Source organism: Meleagris gallopavo, chromosome 8, assembly GCF_905368555.1.
Source record: "Meleagris gallopavo chromosome 8, MGAL_WU_HG_1.1, whole genome shotgun sequence".
In the NCBI taxonomy this organism is placed as follows: Eukaryota; Metazoa; Chordata; class Aves; order Galliformes; family Phasianidae; genus Meleagris; species Meleagris gallopavo.
The window spans coordinates 27,340,047-27,355,260 of NC_139411.1; the positions used below are offsets into that span (position 1 = coordinate 27,340,047).

A 15,214-nucleotide genomic window follows, 5' to 3' on the forward strand; every position below is an offset into this window, starting at 1 on the left:
CACTGAAGAAAAAGTCCAGACTGTAGAAAGTTCTTTTGTAATGTAGACAAATATACCCATTAGACACTGGCCGGGTGCCATCAAACTAAATAGCACAAAGATTTCCAGATAGAAAGACTAGCACATTATCTCACTGTCTCAGTCCACTCAAATTGATTTAATCTTGACAGTTTCATTAATTTGCAAAAGAGAGAAAAGTTAGTTCCCAGAAGTTCCATCAATTAAAACAGCCTCACTTTCAAGTTGTGTCTTTACTGACATTCAAATAAAACAGTACCATAATACTTCTGCCACCTAAAAGCAAAAACAGCAGAGCTCTACTCCTGAGAATATTAAAATAAGTATTTACACTTGTATTTATTTGAGTGGAAACAACATCATGCATGAAAAGGTGAAGTTTTTGCATACAACATGGCATTGGTAACCTGTTCATTCATCCCCAATTGAATCACCTTCAATGACAATAAAGATCCAAACAGAACGTAACCTCAGCTGAGCTCTTCTGCACTGATATTGCTGAAGTAATTTTTCCATTAGTTCTCCAATGATTTGCATTAATATAGAAACATTGGTCTGCCAGTATTTGTCTAATATGCCCAGCAGTGAGAAATACGTCTGTGTACTTCAGAAAATTCTTTTAATTTTAATAATTAACTTTAAAGCCATTCCCCCTTGTCCTACCACTACCAGACCACGTAGAAAGCCAGTTTCCCTTTGCAAGGCTGCAACAAAGTCTCTACACAGACTTCTCTTCTCCAACCTGAACAAGCCCGACTCCCTCAGCCTTTCTTCATGGGAGAGGTAGTTTTGATTCATCTTCCTGTGCTCCTAAGACATGAAAAAGTTGGTGCTCGTTAGTCTCCAACAATTTATGAGAAAGTTTTTCCCTGTTTGGAATTACAGGTACTAGCTATGTCACTTTCCCAACATTTCATTCTGTTCACCCAATGCCAGATCAGTCTGGTTTGCCTCCTTCATTTGCTCAGAGCCTAAACAGTACACCGTAGATAGCAGGTGTTCCTAAAAGCCAGAATCAAAGAATCATTAAGGCTGGAAAAGAACATTAAGATCAACAAGTCCAATCATCAACTCATCATCACGGTGCCCACTAAATGCCATCACTCAGTGCCACAACTCTCCATATCTTGAAAATCTGCAGATATGGTGACTGCCCCACCTTCCTACGCAGCCTGGCCTGTTTCAAATCCTCACCACTCTTCATGAGAAGAAATTTTTCCTAACATCCAACCAAGTACCACCCAACGTGGCACTGCCCACCTGCTGCCCTTGTAACCTCCGCCCTGCTCCCTTACTTCTGCATTTCCTACAGCATGAAACAATGGGGAGGGTGAGTTTTTTCTCTGAGGTATCTGACTTGGAAGTGAAGTAAAGCCCACCTGGTCTTCTTCAAAGGGAGGAAGACGCATACTATCCATCTTCTGGGGGAAAAAAAGCAGTGCAACAGGTGCCATGAGCTCTCTCACGCTACATACATGACAATTGCCCAGATCGCAGAGGCCCAGGCCTCTGCCCAACCCTTCCTGTCACCCTGAAGATAGCACTGCTGCACGGAGACATCAGCGTCAGACTCCGACCCACCCAAGGAACACTGAAACGCAGCTGAGACAGCCAGCCAGGGCCGCTCCTTGTGGCGAGGGATAAAGAGCAACACGTGCAAACCCAGAAACCTTTGCCACAGACCAAGTGGACAGCGAGAGGAGAGCCCAACCCCGGCAGGCCCCGAGGCGGCCCAGCTGCACGGCAACTCCACCGAGGGCAGCGGTAGCGCCGAGGCCGGCGGGCAGGGACAGAGCGGGGCGGGGCGGGGGCCGCGAGCCGGGGGTGGCGGCCCCTGCAGGCCGCGCCGGGGCGGGCATCCGGAGCCTCGGCAGCCGCAGCCCGGCGGTGTCAGCGCCACGGCGTCCGCCGCCGAGCGAGAGGCAGAGCCGGCGGCCGTCCGCCCGTCCTCCCGATCCCCGCGGCCGGGACCCCGCATGCGGCCCTCACCCTGGAGCGGCGGCGGCGGATCGAGGAGCTTTCGCGGTCCTCCCGGCAGCGGCTGCTGCAGTCGCGGGACAGGATGTTCTCCAAGTTCACCTCCATCCTGCAGCACGCCGTGGAGGCGGTAAGGCCGCTGGCGGGCCTCGCCACGCGACGCCGGGGATCCGGGCCGGGCCTAGCCGCCGGCGGGCCGCGCTGCGCCGGAGCGGGGAGCGGGGAAACGGAGGCCGGCCGCTCGAGCGGGGACAGCGGGCGCCGGCGGGGAGCGGGCGGCCTGCCGCGGGACCGGGCTGCGGGCGGCACGGAGCGCCCCGGGCTGAGCGCTGCGGCCCGGCCGGAGCTGTGAGCTGCTGAGCGGGGGACGGGGTGCCGCTGGGGCGTTTCTGTGTAGGGAATAGAAAAGGAGGAGAATTCGGGAAACTTCTCCGGAGCTTTTTGTTGCGGCCTGCAAGCCTTAGCTAGCCGTCCGCGGGGCTTTTGTGTGATGTAGGCGCGTCCGCCACGCACCTTCTCGTTACTGGTGTCTTGTTTTAATTACATGGGGATAGAGAATGTGAGCCGGGGCGGTCGGCGGTCGTGTGTGCTTAATTCCATTTCGTCGTGGCGACCAAAACATCTGTGCCGTGGCTGCACTGAGGGGAGCAGAGCGGCGGGGCCTGTCGCTGCTGCTGCCGTGGCTGCAGGCCGCGTTGTTCTTGTTATCCGGAGCCCTGCGCTGCTTCCTGCGCTCCGGTCCGGTTCTGCAGGCAGCCGGGGCCGGGCACTGTGGCCTGTGGCTGCCAGCTATGGGTTTGGGGTGAGCCGGGGCACCTCCCGGTGGAGGGAGGAGTTGTTGGTTGGGTGTTAAACCTGGCAATCAGACGCTGGTGGAGGTGATGAAGAAAGGCTCCGGATGGTTGAAAAGAGAAAAGCCTACGTGGTAAATCACGTCTCATGTCAGGTGCAATATCTGTGTGTGAATGCGTTCCTCCGTGCTGCAAGTACTTCGGGTTAGCTGTACATGTGCCTGTAGTTCTGCAGCCTTGGGCGGGACCATTCTAGTGTTAAAATTCAACGTGTTAATTAAGCGTGTATTAATAGGGTTTGCTTCCTAGTTTGCTCTGCTGCACTTGCGACTGGGAATAAATGTAACAATGGAAGTATTTATTTGGAAACCTGGTACGATCGCAGGTGAATAACTTCAATAAGTAGTGCTTTCCTTGGAAGATGAACAGAAATGTGCAGCTGCCTAACTAAAGAAATCTAGTTAGGGTGAGCTGTGCCATGTTTTGTATAAACACAGCAGAATAAGTGATGCAGGAGTGGAGGATCGGGCTTACCAATTCAAGTAACTCATAAGAGGTATTCCTAGAAGAATTACTAATTCTGCACAAAAGGACGAGAACTGCATTTATATCAGATTTATAAAATACTTGGAAAGATCAGTTACTTAAATAGGAAAAGAGTTAATATGGAACAGACCATTAAATTAAACAAAGACAGGAGCAGGTTGGTGAACACCACTTTGCAGGTGATCGCTGTGAATAAACATTCTACATGGCCTTGCTCAAAGGTGTTGTCCCTTTGAGGGTTGCCTCATCCTGCTAACACCACTGTGACAGAGCTCCCAGTAATAAATGCTACGTGGCATGAAAGGTGGAATCACAAAAGCAAGAGTGCTTTCTTAGTTTATCTAAGAAGTTTGACCCAGTGATTCAAGCACAGAGCTGAGAAATAGAAACTTATAACACTTTTGGATCTGACTGGCTCAGCAACATAGGTGTTAATTCAAGATGTACATTCTGAGAGGATTTGGCTGCTTACCTCCTGGAGAAAATTAGGCTGCAGTTGAACAGTTTTCAGCTGAGTTGGTCAGTTAAATATGCTTGAAGAAGCACCGAGGCTCAACTTTCATTGATGGGAGTTCTTTACATCAAAATTGTTCTGGTTGCCCTTCTCCCCATCATTTCTCCTGTACATCACTGACATAAAGCTCTTCTCCTGCCTCAGTGTCCAGAGCCTACAGACTTTAGACACGTGTTTAAATTAGCAGGAGTTTCTATGTTATTAGGTAATAGTTGTTATCTTATCCTCAATTTGCCATCTCTCCAAACTATGACAAGGCATTCCAAAGGTTGGCAGTGTAATATGCGTGGAGTATTTGCCTTTTGCTCATTGTGAGTGTACTGCTCTTTTATTGATTGTCTTCATGGCAGGACTGTGATGAGCCATAGGTGAGAGACCAGTTGCTTTTTATTAAGGTGTTTTGCTTTTGTGCAGCATCTGGATGAGTAACCACCATTGTGGCACTGTCCTGACAGCAGCAGCTGTAGGTTGGGTTGGGTTTGTTGGTAAGAGAGGTGGAGGAGATTGCAGTCCTTGTTCTGCAGAGCAGCATATAAATGTTCTTTCTTTATGGGGTTAGTATTACTGAATCTCAGGCAGTTTCTGTATGTGTCCTCCTCAAGATGTTTTCCATTAATTTTATATTACTGATACACTTTTATCTCCAAATTACTCTAGGAATTCTGTATTCTCTGGAAGATACAAATTGTAGTGTACAATAACAAAGCTACAAGTTAGGCTTCTTTTTTTCTCTTATCTCATGTTCATCACTTGTGTTTCCAGAAAGCAAATACCTTGTCTGCACACTGGTCACCTGGTATGATTTGGGCTCTCATGAGATGTTTCGTGCTAATAGTGAAGTTGAGAGGATATGTTGGAGCTGTGCACGTCAAGCAGGACCGTTATGATTTTAATTGTTTCAAATTTTGTAGTTTACAATCAAACAAGACAATTTTGGTGATTTTGTCAGTCACTTGCTACAGATTACTGCTCCCAAATTGTTAACTGCGTAACTACTCAGAACAAGATTCATTTTTCTTGAGCACATTTGATGTAATAAGCTGCTTGCTTTAATATTGTGCTACTGTTAAAAATTGTAATGGCAAAATTGAATGCATGGCTTGCAAGCGTGTGCAGTCTTAATTTTATATTTGAAAGCAATGACCGTTACAAATTCTGTGCATTCATCAACTGAAGAAATAAAACAAACATTCAAGCATTAGCCTTTTTTCAGATTTTCCCACAGGGCAAACATTCAGAGTGGTAAAGCAGGAAAATGGAAGAAAAACATCGAATGACTGCTGTGTTTTCTGTGTTTCAGTCAAGGAAGTGAGCATGCATTTCCGTTGCTTCTCTTTGTCCCAGCTTCTGCTTTCACTTTGCCTCCCTTCTGACCAGCCAGCAGCTGTTATTCTTTCATGCACTGTTTTCTTATCTTTGCCAATTTGTCCAAAAGATACTGAGAGATGTCACCAACTTCACTTTTTTTCTGTTGGTTTATTTTTTGTGTGTGTTGAATTGCACTTCTGAGAAGTGTACGTGAAAACGACACAGTCGTGGTTTTTAAATGCACAGAGAAGTTGCTGTGATATACTGAATATTTATAGATTTCTTTGTTCTTGAGTTTATTGTGCTTTCTCCTGCGTTACCACTAATTCTGTGTACTTTTGAAAGCTCAGTGGAATTGTATTTTGGACAGATTTTGTAACCAGAAGGCCGTAGCTCTGGTCAAAGCTCCCCAGTTCTGAGTACAGCGCTTTCTCTGCAAGGAGTAGGGGTTGATCATGACTAACATATTGTCACCAGAACGACAGGGCAGCATGTGCTAAGTTTAGCTGCTCAATGAGAACGCTCATTCAGTTGCTCCCAGGAAGCTCGTTCACTGGAGTCGGGCACCAGATGGAATAGCTAATGGGCATCTGCTCTCACGGGCTGCTTTTTGGGAGTGCTCAGCCAGTGCTGGCCGTTTAGATTACCAACAGCACCCACGCTACAGCTTTTGAGATGTTTTTTTTTCCACTGAAAGGGATTTTTTTTTTAGGAATCAATAGCTAAAAATTGGTAAGAATGTAAGTAACTGCATTAATATAACTGCAACGAATAACTGCTTTTAAAATAACTCCTAATTAAACAAATAGCAGTAATTAAAAGTCTTCACAGTGAATTTTGTTTAGCTTCAGTATCTTACATGCAAGAGCTTGTACTTTAGAAAGAGATTATTAAGATTGGCAACTATAGCATATTCAATTTCAGGTAGTAGCAAATAATTCATCGTGGATCAGAACCTACAACTTCATTCTAGATTTACCTGACCAAGAAAGGTTAAAGCACATCAGCCAAATGTTTGGGTGCTTGCATTTTTCCAGTGCTTCCAGTGCTGGGCTTTGTGCATGAGGTGAGATAGTAGTTTTTGCCTTTACCTTATCTTTGTACCTGAGTAACTAAAAAAAGAGATTTTTTTTTTTCTTTTTCATTTATTTGGCAGTAAGACGCTTCTCTCTGAGTAATACATAGCTCTGATAGAGTTACATTTCTCTTAAATATGCCCTGAAATAGCTGTGCTGTAAAAGGCATGTTTTTACTAGGTCCATCTTCAGTAGGAAGAGCAAATTTGGGGGTAGGAGGATTAAAATGCTTTAACCAAACATGTATCAGAATGGAAACTCGTTAGCAGAAAATAGGCACATATATGCAGTGGGGATCCCTCCAGCATCTGGTGCTGCACACGCAGGCTGTGCGGTGGCTGGCTTTTGTGTGCACCTCAAGCTGACACGGCTCTGTGACATCACCAGGTGCTTCAATTAAATAGAGCAGGACCTGTCCCTGAATTACCTCTTTCTCTCTGAGTTCTGACCCTTGAGGTGTTTGTTGAGGGAGAGGATGTCCGAGATCTCTCTGCGGATAAATTATTGACAGTGCTGGGAAGTGAAAGCAGCCTGTTCCTGGCACTGCTCAGAGGCACTGAGTTTGTCTGGAAGCAGACGAGGCTAGAAGAAGTGGAAAGGAAAATTGCATCAGACAAGGATAAATTTTTAATGTTATTGTGTGTTACTTTGGAAATAGTATGGTCTGAAAAGCCTGCTATTCCTCAAAAGTGGTTTCTGCTCATCACCCTAAGCTGAGTTTTTGGCATAGTTTTTTATTATACTCAACATAGAGCAGCAAGCATGACGTGTGAGGCCTGAGACAAAATACCTTGTGCTCAGTCTTCAGTTTGTTCAGTTTCTTTTCGATATCATAGTAAACTTCATAATAAAGCAAACTGGTTTGTGCGCTGCGAGGTGTGCAGAGACAGCTGTGCTGCTCTCAGTGCCCGCCTGTGGAAATACGAAAGACTTCATCAGTCCCCAGACTATCAGGGAATGGATAAGCAGTGTAAATTTGATTGCCTGCTGCCATGTGTGAGGGCACATTTCATCACACGGTACAAGTGCAGATAGTTACCGAGCACCACTGCTTCTTGCATTTCAAAGTCCTGTGTGCAAAGGGTCAGGAAGCATTAGTATCCCACTTTTTTTTATCAAGACTTGGCGTGCGGTTCATATACTCAGGTTTATGTCTTTACCAGTATAAAGCGCCACTAAATTCAAGGCGAACACTGATACAGAAAAGTTGAAATGCTTTTTCAAAGAGACTAAACCCACACCGTGGCTTTGCTCCTGTAGCACGTTCCTTTTCCTGCGTGCCAGCCGTGCTCGTAAACTCCTTCAGAAAAAAAGGAGCTTCTTTTTATTTCAAAAGTGAAGTAACACATTTGTTAAGAGACAGAACAGTGTCTCAATTCCAAAGGGTGGGTCTGATGTGTACAAAGGAAAAAGATCTAGAAGCTGGGGCTAATTGGAAGAAGCTAATCAGTATTTTTAAGAGAGTGGAGGGAAGAAGGAGGACAGCTTATAAGAAGGGAAGGTGGCATCAAGAGAAGATTCTGAGAAAAAAACATGACTTTTACTATAGAAAAAAATTCTGAATTCTGAATAGCTCAAATCCACTTTTCTTGTGTTGCTTTGATACGTGATTGCTTGTGTTGCTTTGAATAGATTGTCTGGTTGTAGAGACGTCACTGAAATTGTTAGTGGTGTTCACATCTAGTCAGTAACACATGGGTCTCCATTAGTCTGCAGCAGTTTGATTCCAAAATTCACTTGAATCTCTGCAGAAACGCATTTATTTAATTCCTAACCTATTTTTTCTTTTTCTTTTCCCTATAGCTTGCACCTTCCCTTCCATTACAAGAAGATTTTGTTTACCATTGGAAGGCAATCACTCATTATTACATAGAGACTTCAGGTAAGAGAAAAAATGCTCTGGTTTTACATCTTTATGTGAAAACTAGAGTTCCCAATTTCAGTGTTGTTAAAAAGATTAAGAAAATGAGTCATGTATTTCATCAAAATATCAATAATAATAATAATTATTAGAGATATTGTGTACCTCTTTTTATCCCTAAAAATGTGAGCAAAAACAGCTGTGGGAGAAAGGTCATTTCCTGACTGTTGCGTGGGGAATTGTCCCTTTTCATATCTGACCCAATTTCTGCCTTCATGTATTCTGTGTAAATTAAACAGACAGCTACAGACATGTAGTGCCTGCTTTTAACCTTTTTATTGTTTGACGTGAGGGATTTTCCTTTTCTTCCAAGACTTTAACAGCAACCTTCGCACAGCAGTTTTGTGGTCATGCATTTTACAAGGCTTTTGGAGTTCTGCATGCTCAGTAATAAATATTTTTTCTTTAGTGTATTATCTTAGTGAAAGGTGTTTTTTTTTTTATATAATACAAAGTAAGCTTGTGAGCAGATTCAGAGAAAAATTTACATAAAACTTGTCCGTAGAATCATTGAATCATAGAATGGCTTCAGTTGGAAGGGACCTCAAGGACATTCAAGTTCCAACCCCCCTGCCACAGGCAGGGCTGCCAGATCAAGTACTAGATCAGATTGCCCAGGGCCCTTACATCCTGGCTTTAAACACTACCAGGATGGGGCACCTACAACCTCTCTGAGCAGCCTGTGGCAGCACCTCACCACTCTCAGTGAAAAAACTTCCCTGACATCTGATGGTAATCTCTTTCCCCTTAGTTTAAAACCATTTCTCCTTGTCCTGTCACTATCTACCCATGTAAAAAGTTCTGCTCATCTACAAAATTGGTGTTCTTGTGGAATTATGGCTATAGTTGTTTGTTCTTAACCTTTTCTTTGGTTTCCTTCAGCAGATATGCAACACATCCATTTTCAATTTTTTATTCTAGTTTAGTAGTTTAAAAAGTGAGTGCTATCATGCTTTCCTCAAGCTTATTAATTCTGCATTTCTGTTAGAGTAGCTATGCAGTCTGTGTTTCTGTCTGGGACAGGTGATGTTGTTTATGCCAATACTTACTCTTGCAAACTGAAATTTGACCCCTGTTCTAAATACTCATCTTTTGGAATGCTGTGTGATCTTTCCTAAGGTGGAAATGAGAGTGGTAGAGGAAAACTGATACGATTATGTAGTACAGAATAAAAGCTGACCTATCCCACAGACTTTCAAAAGACTTGTGAAAAATAAGTTTTCTGTCAGTGGATAGATTTCTGTGCTCTTCTGTGGAAGCAGAATTCTCCCTAAGAAACTGCAGCAAACAGTAGGATAATTAGAGGTTGTGGTGGAAACCAAAATCACTCTGATGTGGCAGTTTTCCCTTGTGTTCTTGTTGCCATTTGCGTGCAACTGGCAGTTATTTTTAGATGATCGCATAAAAAGTAGTAGCTATTTCCCTAGAGGGATATTTGTTCAAGGAGAATTTAGCTGAAAAAAAAAAAAAGCAAAATCTGTACACATATGGATGTGCTCTACTGCACGTTAATGCCATCTCTCACTGCCAGTGACATAAATCCAGTGTTTCATGACTTCACTACTTGTTCAGTATCTTACCCTTTCCTTTGTAAAATTTAACAGAATGCTATCTTAATGCAGGAAGTTTAAGAACCAAACCTAAAATTTCATAAAGAATAAACAACATAACGTCAGGGATGGCTTTGTTGTTGTTATTGTTGGAAAAGCCATTTTATTTATCTAGTTAGCAAAGGAACTAGTCAAATGCTAGTTAATTTGATCTGTTTTTCAATTTCAGAATGCTGTGCAAAAGAGGAAGTTCTTGAGACTTATATCTCGCTCTTATTAAGTTTGGTTACTGGCTGCAAAGTTTTCCTTACAGCGTGGTTAATGCACGTTTTGAAATCTGACATGTCACTTCTATGCCAATGCTAGGTTAAATACCTGCCTAATGTATATTTCAGTTTACATTTTCAGATATGGGTCTGAAAACTCAATTTAAGGAATGGTTTTAAAAAAAAAAAAAAAAAAACAAAAAAAAAAAAAACCAACTTTGTTTTTCAGGGCTCTGCAGTTTTTTGCTGTTTAGGTAAGATTTCTGAAAACTGAACATGCAGAACCTCCACATTATTTTCAAAATTTGGTCCAGTAGGTGTTCATATGTTTTAAAGGTGTATGTCTATCTTTTAGATTATACATATGCATATATAAATCGTGTGATAGCTTCATACTGTCTGTTTTGTGATTTTTATATAAAATATTCCTCAAATGAGTTATCTTATTTTTAAATCTTAGATTTGGGACTGGACTTAAGAAAAATAAGACCAATATTGGTCATTTCTGATTGTATATCTCTCTTATTTAGATGACAAAGCACCTGTGACTGATACCAACATTCCTTCTCACCTGGAACAGATGCTGGATATTCTAGTTCAAGAAGAAAATGAGAGGGAATCGGGTGAAACGGGGCCGTGTATGGAGTATTTGCTACATCACAAGATTTTGGAGACACTTTACACACTAGGAAAAGCTGATGTATGTACTACTCTGCAGAACAGATTATCTTTTGTATGGGCTTGTGACTGTGATAGGGAGTGAAAATCTGCAGTAGATGGTAGTGTGGGATGCTGCAGGATGCAGTAAATAGCTCTTTGCTTACGTTATCAATGTATCACAGATAATAAATAGTCTTTCACAACTGTGATCAAAGTGAAACACCAGTAAGGTGCTGACTAAGGGAGAACACAGATTTATTAATCAGCACTCTGATACTGACTGAAACTAGAAGTAGGAAAACACTAGAAGTAGGACATCCACAAGACAGCATTATCCACCCCTCCAGTTAGTGTTGGGAGATTCTTGGGTGCAAAGTGCTACATTAAATAACATACCATGTTTCAGTTTTCTGAATGTGAGTAGTTACTGCTCACATGGACTCCATGTCAGAAACCATTGACTTAAGCTGATCCTGAGACAGCTTGTGCATCTGAATTTTTGACACGATTCCAGCCTATGGCAGTGTTGTCTGGTCATTCTCACATGTGCTCTGTGGCACGTGAAATTAACTTCATGGTCTTAGTGCATTTTTGCTGATGTCTTTCTTGGCACACTTAGGAACTGAAATACATGGGATTGGATGAATCATAGGATGTATTAACTTGGCAGCCGTTGTACTAGAGCTTCTTGTATCATGGTGCAGATGCAGTTAGAAAAGCATGGTGTGTCCTGATGGAAGGACGAATAGAGCTCTCTGTGGTTTCATTTTCACTAAACCTTTTATACATCATCAGGAGTTTTTAATCTACTTAATTTTATGTACAAAGACAATATAAGTTGCTAGCTGTCTGAGCTTAGATATTTCTTGCTTCTGTAGAACCAAATCTCTACAGTTAGTGTTATTGCATCCCCTGTCCTTTAACCAAGCTGTGATGCCTGATACTGATGTGGTGAAAATACAGAATTGCTCAGAAGTACAACTTATTTAGCAGTTACAAACTTCACAACAAATCAAGAAGAAATCTTGACTTATGCGAAGCAAGTAATTTGTAGCATGTTGCTAAGAGTTGAGAGAAGTAATTCTGCACTCATTTAGATATGCCTATACAAGCAATTCTTGTACAGCCTGTCTTTATGCTTTGCCACTTGTGGGTTGATACATCTGAAGTAAACACACATTTTGGTGCTTGCAGGATGTTTCGAAGGAGAAAAATACCCTTTCATAGCACTCACTTAGAGTTACTGTGTTGCTGTTGATGTGCCCCCGTGGTTCAAAACTTGTCATTCTCTGTAACAAATTGCTTGACAACTAAGTGATAATTAGGGTTTGATAACTCAGGGATAATTACCTTGGCAGGAGTAGCAGGTTAGGCTTCTTCTTGGCTGCTGCCACACACTCTGTTCACTAATTTCTATTGCTAGAACTGTTGTTAAGGGTGTGTGTAATGAACCAGCTCAGGGAAATTATGCAGATTAAAATTAATGTATGGAAGTAACAGCTTTTTTTATGTTGTGTTAGGACATGTGAGAACTGGGGGGATTTAGCCAGAAACAGAGGTATGTGCAGGTCCACGTGCCATCGCTTCTGATGGAGTTTCTGATGGAAAGTACTTTCATGTGGCATCATGTATGGGAGGCAGTAGAACATGGGCATGGGTGTTCCATAGACACTTATGATTTATATTCTCCTGAATCTCAGGGAAAGCAACAGCTTTTTCTTGTCCTGGAACATCTGTGCATTTGTAAACGCTTTATCTGTCTACAGTTAATGGCTCATTAATTTAAAACACCTTTGGTGGACACTTTGGTGGATGTTTGTATGTTATTATCGTGTATTTGTATGTACTGACTCATTGAATTGCTGGATTTTGTGGCACAATATCCTAAAAGAAATCTGACCCGTAGGCAATTAATTCAGAGTTTATTTTCCTCTGTATTGATGAGAATATGTCCTGGGAAGATGGTGGAAGTCTGCACTACAGCAGTTAATTGAAAGTATGGGTAAATGGTTCCTGTTTGATCTCAGCAGTTTTGAGTGACAGTGAGAAACATGTGTTTCTCTCTACATTTGTTACATTAGTGTTAATGTTCATCTGTCTTTGTTCCAGTGTCCTCCAGGAATGAAACAGCAAGTTTTGGCTTTTTATACAAAACTTCTTGGAAGAATACGGCAACCTCTTCTTCCCCACATCAATGTGCATAGGCCAGTGCAGGTACTGTTCAGATTTTTAAGTAAACTGCTTTTGTATGACAAATGTCTCTTACTCTGTTTTAGCAAATGATATCTTTTTTTTTCTTTTATTCTTGAGTAAGTTAAACTACTGCTTAAGTATAGGATCAGTTTTAACATACTGCTAGTTAGATTCTTGAACTGCAACTGCAGTACAAGTCATAAACAATAAAGAAATCTTTACAAGCAGTCTTAAATCCAGAGCAGACATTCAATTCAGGAATCACACACCATCATAGTATGTGTATGGTAAAGAATCCCATCCACAACTCCTAAACAAAGCTGTAACTTCCTTCCTGTCTTAATTGCTCATTTTTCTGTATGTGACAGAAATTGATCAGGCTGTGTGGTGAAGTTCTGGCAACACCAACAGAAAATGAAGAAATTCAGTTTCTCTGTATAGTATGTGCAAAACTGAAGCAGGATCCATACCTGGTCAACTTTTTCCTTGAGGTGAGTAGAACAAATCTGAGTTTTTCCACATGTTTTTATATGAGTGGGTCATGGACAAAAACTGTAGAGAACAGGAGGTAGCATGTTGGACTTCATAGCTTAGTTTTCATTCAGTGTGTGATTTTTTTTTTTTTTTTTTCTGTGGTTTTAAAAGTCTTTCACTTCTAAAGACTCAGTATATCCCATAATTTTTATCTCAAATTTCATTCAGGATTCCCATGTAGCTGCTTGAGGTTCTTTCCCTTTGAGCCTTTAGAGGGCACTCTCCAAATTACAAAATCAAGTTTTGTTAGCCCTACGATTAATAGGGATTGTAATGTAGAACATTGTGAGGAAGCCTTGAGCTTCCTTGTTATTTTGTCTTCCGCCCAGTGAAGGCTAAGGTGCAGATTGCACAGGGCACTGAAACCTTGCAGAATGCTAAGTGTTCTGTGGTCTTGGGCTCTCATTTGATAGTGACACATATGGTCTAGCTGCATTGCCAGCTCACAATCTACAATATGGCAATATATTCCATCAGTAAGAAAGCCAAATATCTTTACTCCCATCTTGGAACTTAACACATAGCATTGATGAAACCAGAGTGGGAGGACAAGAATTTGTAGAGACTCTCCATTCCCATTTAGAAAGAACATATAAAAGTTTAATTTATTAAAAGCATATTTATAAGTTCTTCCTTCTCCCACCTTGATGTTTGCTGCAATAGCACAGTATGTATTAAGTGTGTGATCTATAGCTGAAAAGATGTAGATTTGCTCTACTTCAGGAATATTTTAGAAGTTTTCCCCAAACAACAATTTCTAGCAGCAGAGGCTGATAAACAGCAAATATCTGTTCTTTCTCATTAAGTATATGAATATCACTTATAAGTCAATTAGTAGAATCCATCTTGAGTTTATTTTTACTTAAACTGTCTCAATTGCCCTTGTATCCACAGTAGTAAAAGTAGTATAAGGGCTGAAGATTCCATGTTTCAATATGGAATACTACTATTTCAATACTACTAGATACATTACGTGCAGAATACAGTACAAGTCTAAACCAGGATGGTTTTTGATGCAAGTCGTATGGATTTTGTTTTGTAAGTTGTATGGTTGAAAAGAAGAATTAAAACCCTCTGAGTAACTGCTCTGCTCAAATAATGGCCCTGAAGTCAAATCAGGGAATGGCAATCATAGAAACTACAAATATTTTGTCAGATTATAATATAACAAGATTATAATCTTAAAAGTCTTGGCATGAAAAACCAGGTGATTCCTAATTTCAAAGAGATTCCAGTTTCTCAAAATGCTGAGTATGAAGTTCAGGCACGCTGAGGGACGTTCCTTCTCACTCTTGCTTCCTTTACGGAATTATTCTAAATGCTGTAGCTGAAGGCAGATGTCTTTCCTCACTTTTCATAGTTTTTTCCAGATAAGGCTTTTGGGTTGCAGAATCGCCCTCTATTAGAAGAGGATGTTCTGGTTGTTCCTGTCTGTGCCTCTTAGAGGTGCTGTAGTGACTTGGTATCTGCTTCTGACCTTCAAATGCATGAAAGGGTGAAGTTACAGAACTCTGTGTAGCATTTAACTCTCAGATCTCTAACATTTAAGCTGAAAAGCAGATACATCTCTCCAAAACAGTCTGCCTGTATGTCAGTAAGTTTTACTTCCTTTTGTAATTTTTTTCTGATGAGCCCCTGTAGTCATTCATGAACTTAAAGAAAAGGAGTATCTGTAGGCCTAGACTTTCCCTTTTATGATTCTATATTAAATACCTCACTGTTAAAAAGCTGTTTATATTTTAATAAAATCTTTCACTTATGTTGCTTAACAAGACTATTTTGTGTAACAGTATCTCTTTAAAGATACTTTTAAATACTCTCTAAATATTTCTGTAAAAGTTACTTTTGTTGTTGAAATAA

At 41.4% G+C, this 15,214-nt stretch overlaps 1 protein-coding gene across 1 annotated transcript in view; it reads left to right on the forward strand.

The window, feature by feature from the left end:
- The first annotated feature begins 1,802 nt into the window (after window positions 1-1,802).
- FHIP2A (FHF complex subunit HOOK interacting protein 2A) overlaps window positions 1,803-15,214 on the forward strand; it is a 35,370-nt gene continuing 21,958 nt past the window's right edge. The window contains exons 1-5 of the mRNA XM_085229243.1: window positions 1,803-2,125; window positions 8,034-8,112; window positions 10,498-10,667; window positions 12,737-12,841; window positions 13,189-13,311. Coding sequence (XP_085085369.1) covers window positions 2,081-2,125; window positions 8,034-8,112; window positions 10,498-10,667; window positions 12,737-12,841; window positions 13,189-13,311 — 522 coding nt within the window. The 5' untranslated portion in view covers window positions 1,803-2,080. The remainder of the gene's footprint in view (window positions 2,126-8,033; window positions 8,113-10,497; window positions 10,668-12,736; window positions 12,842-13,188; window positions 13,312-15,214) is intronic.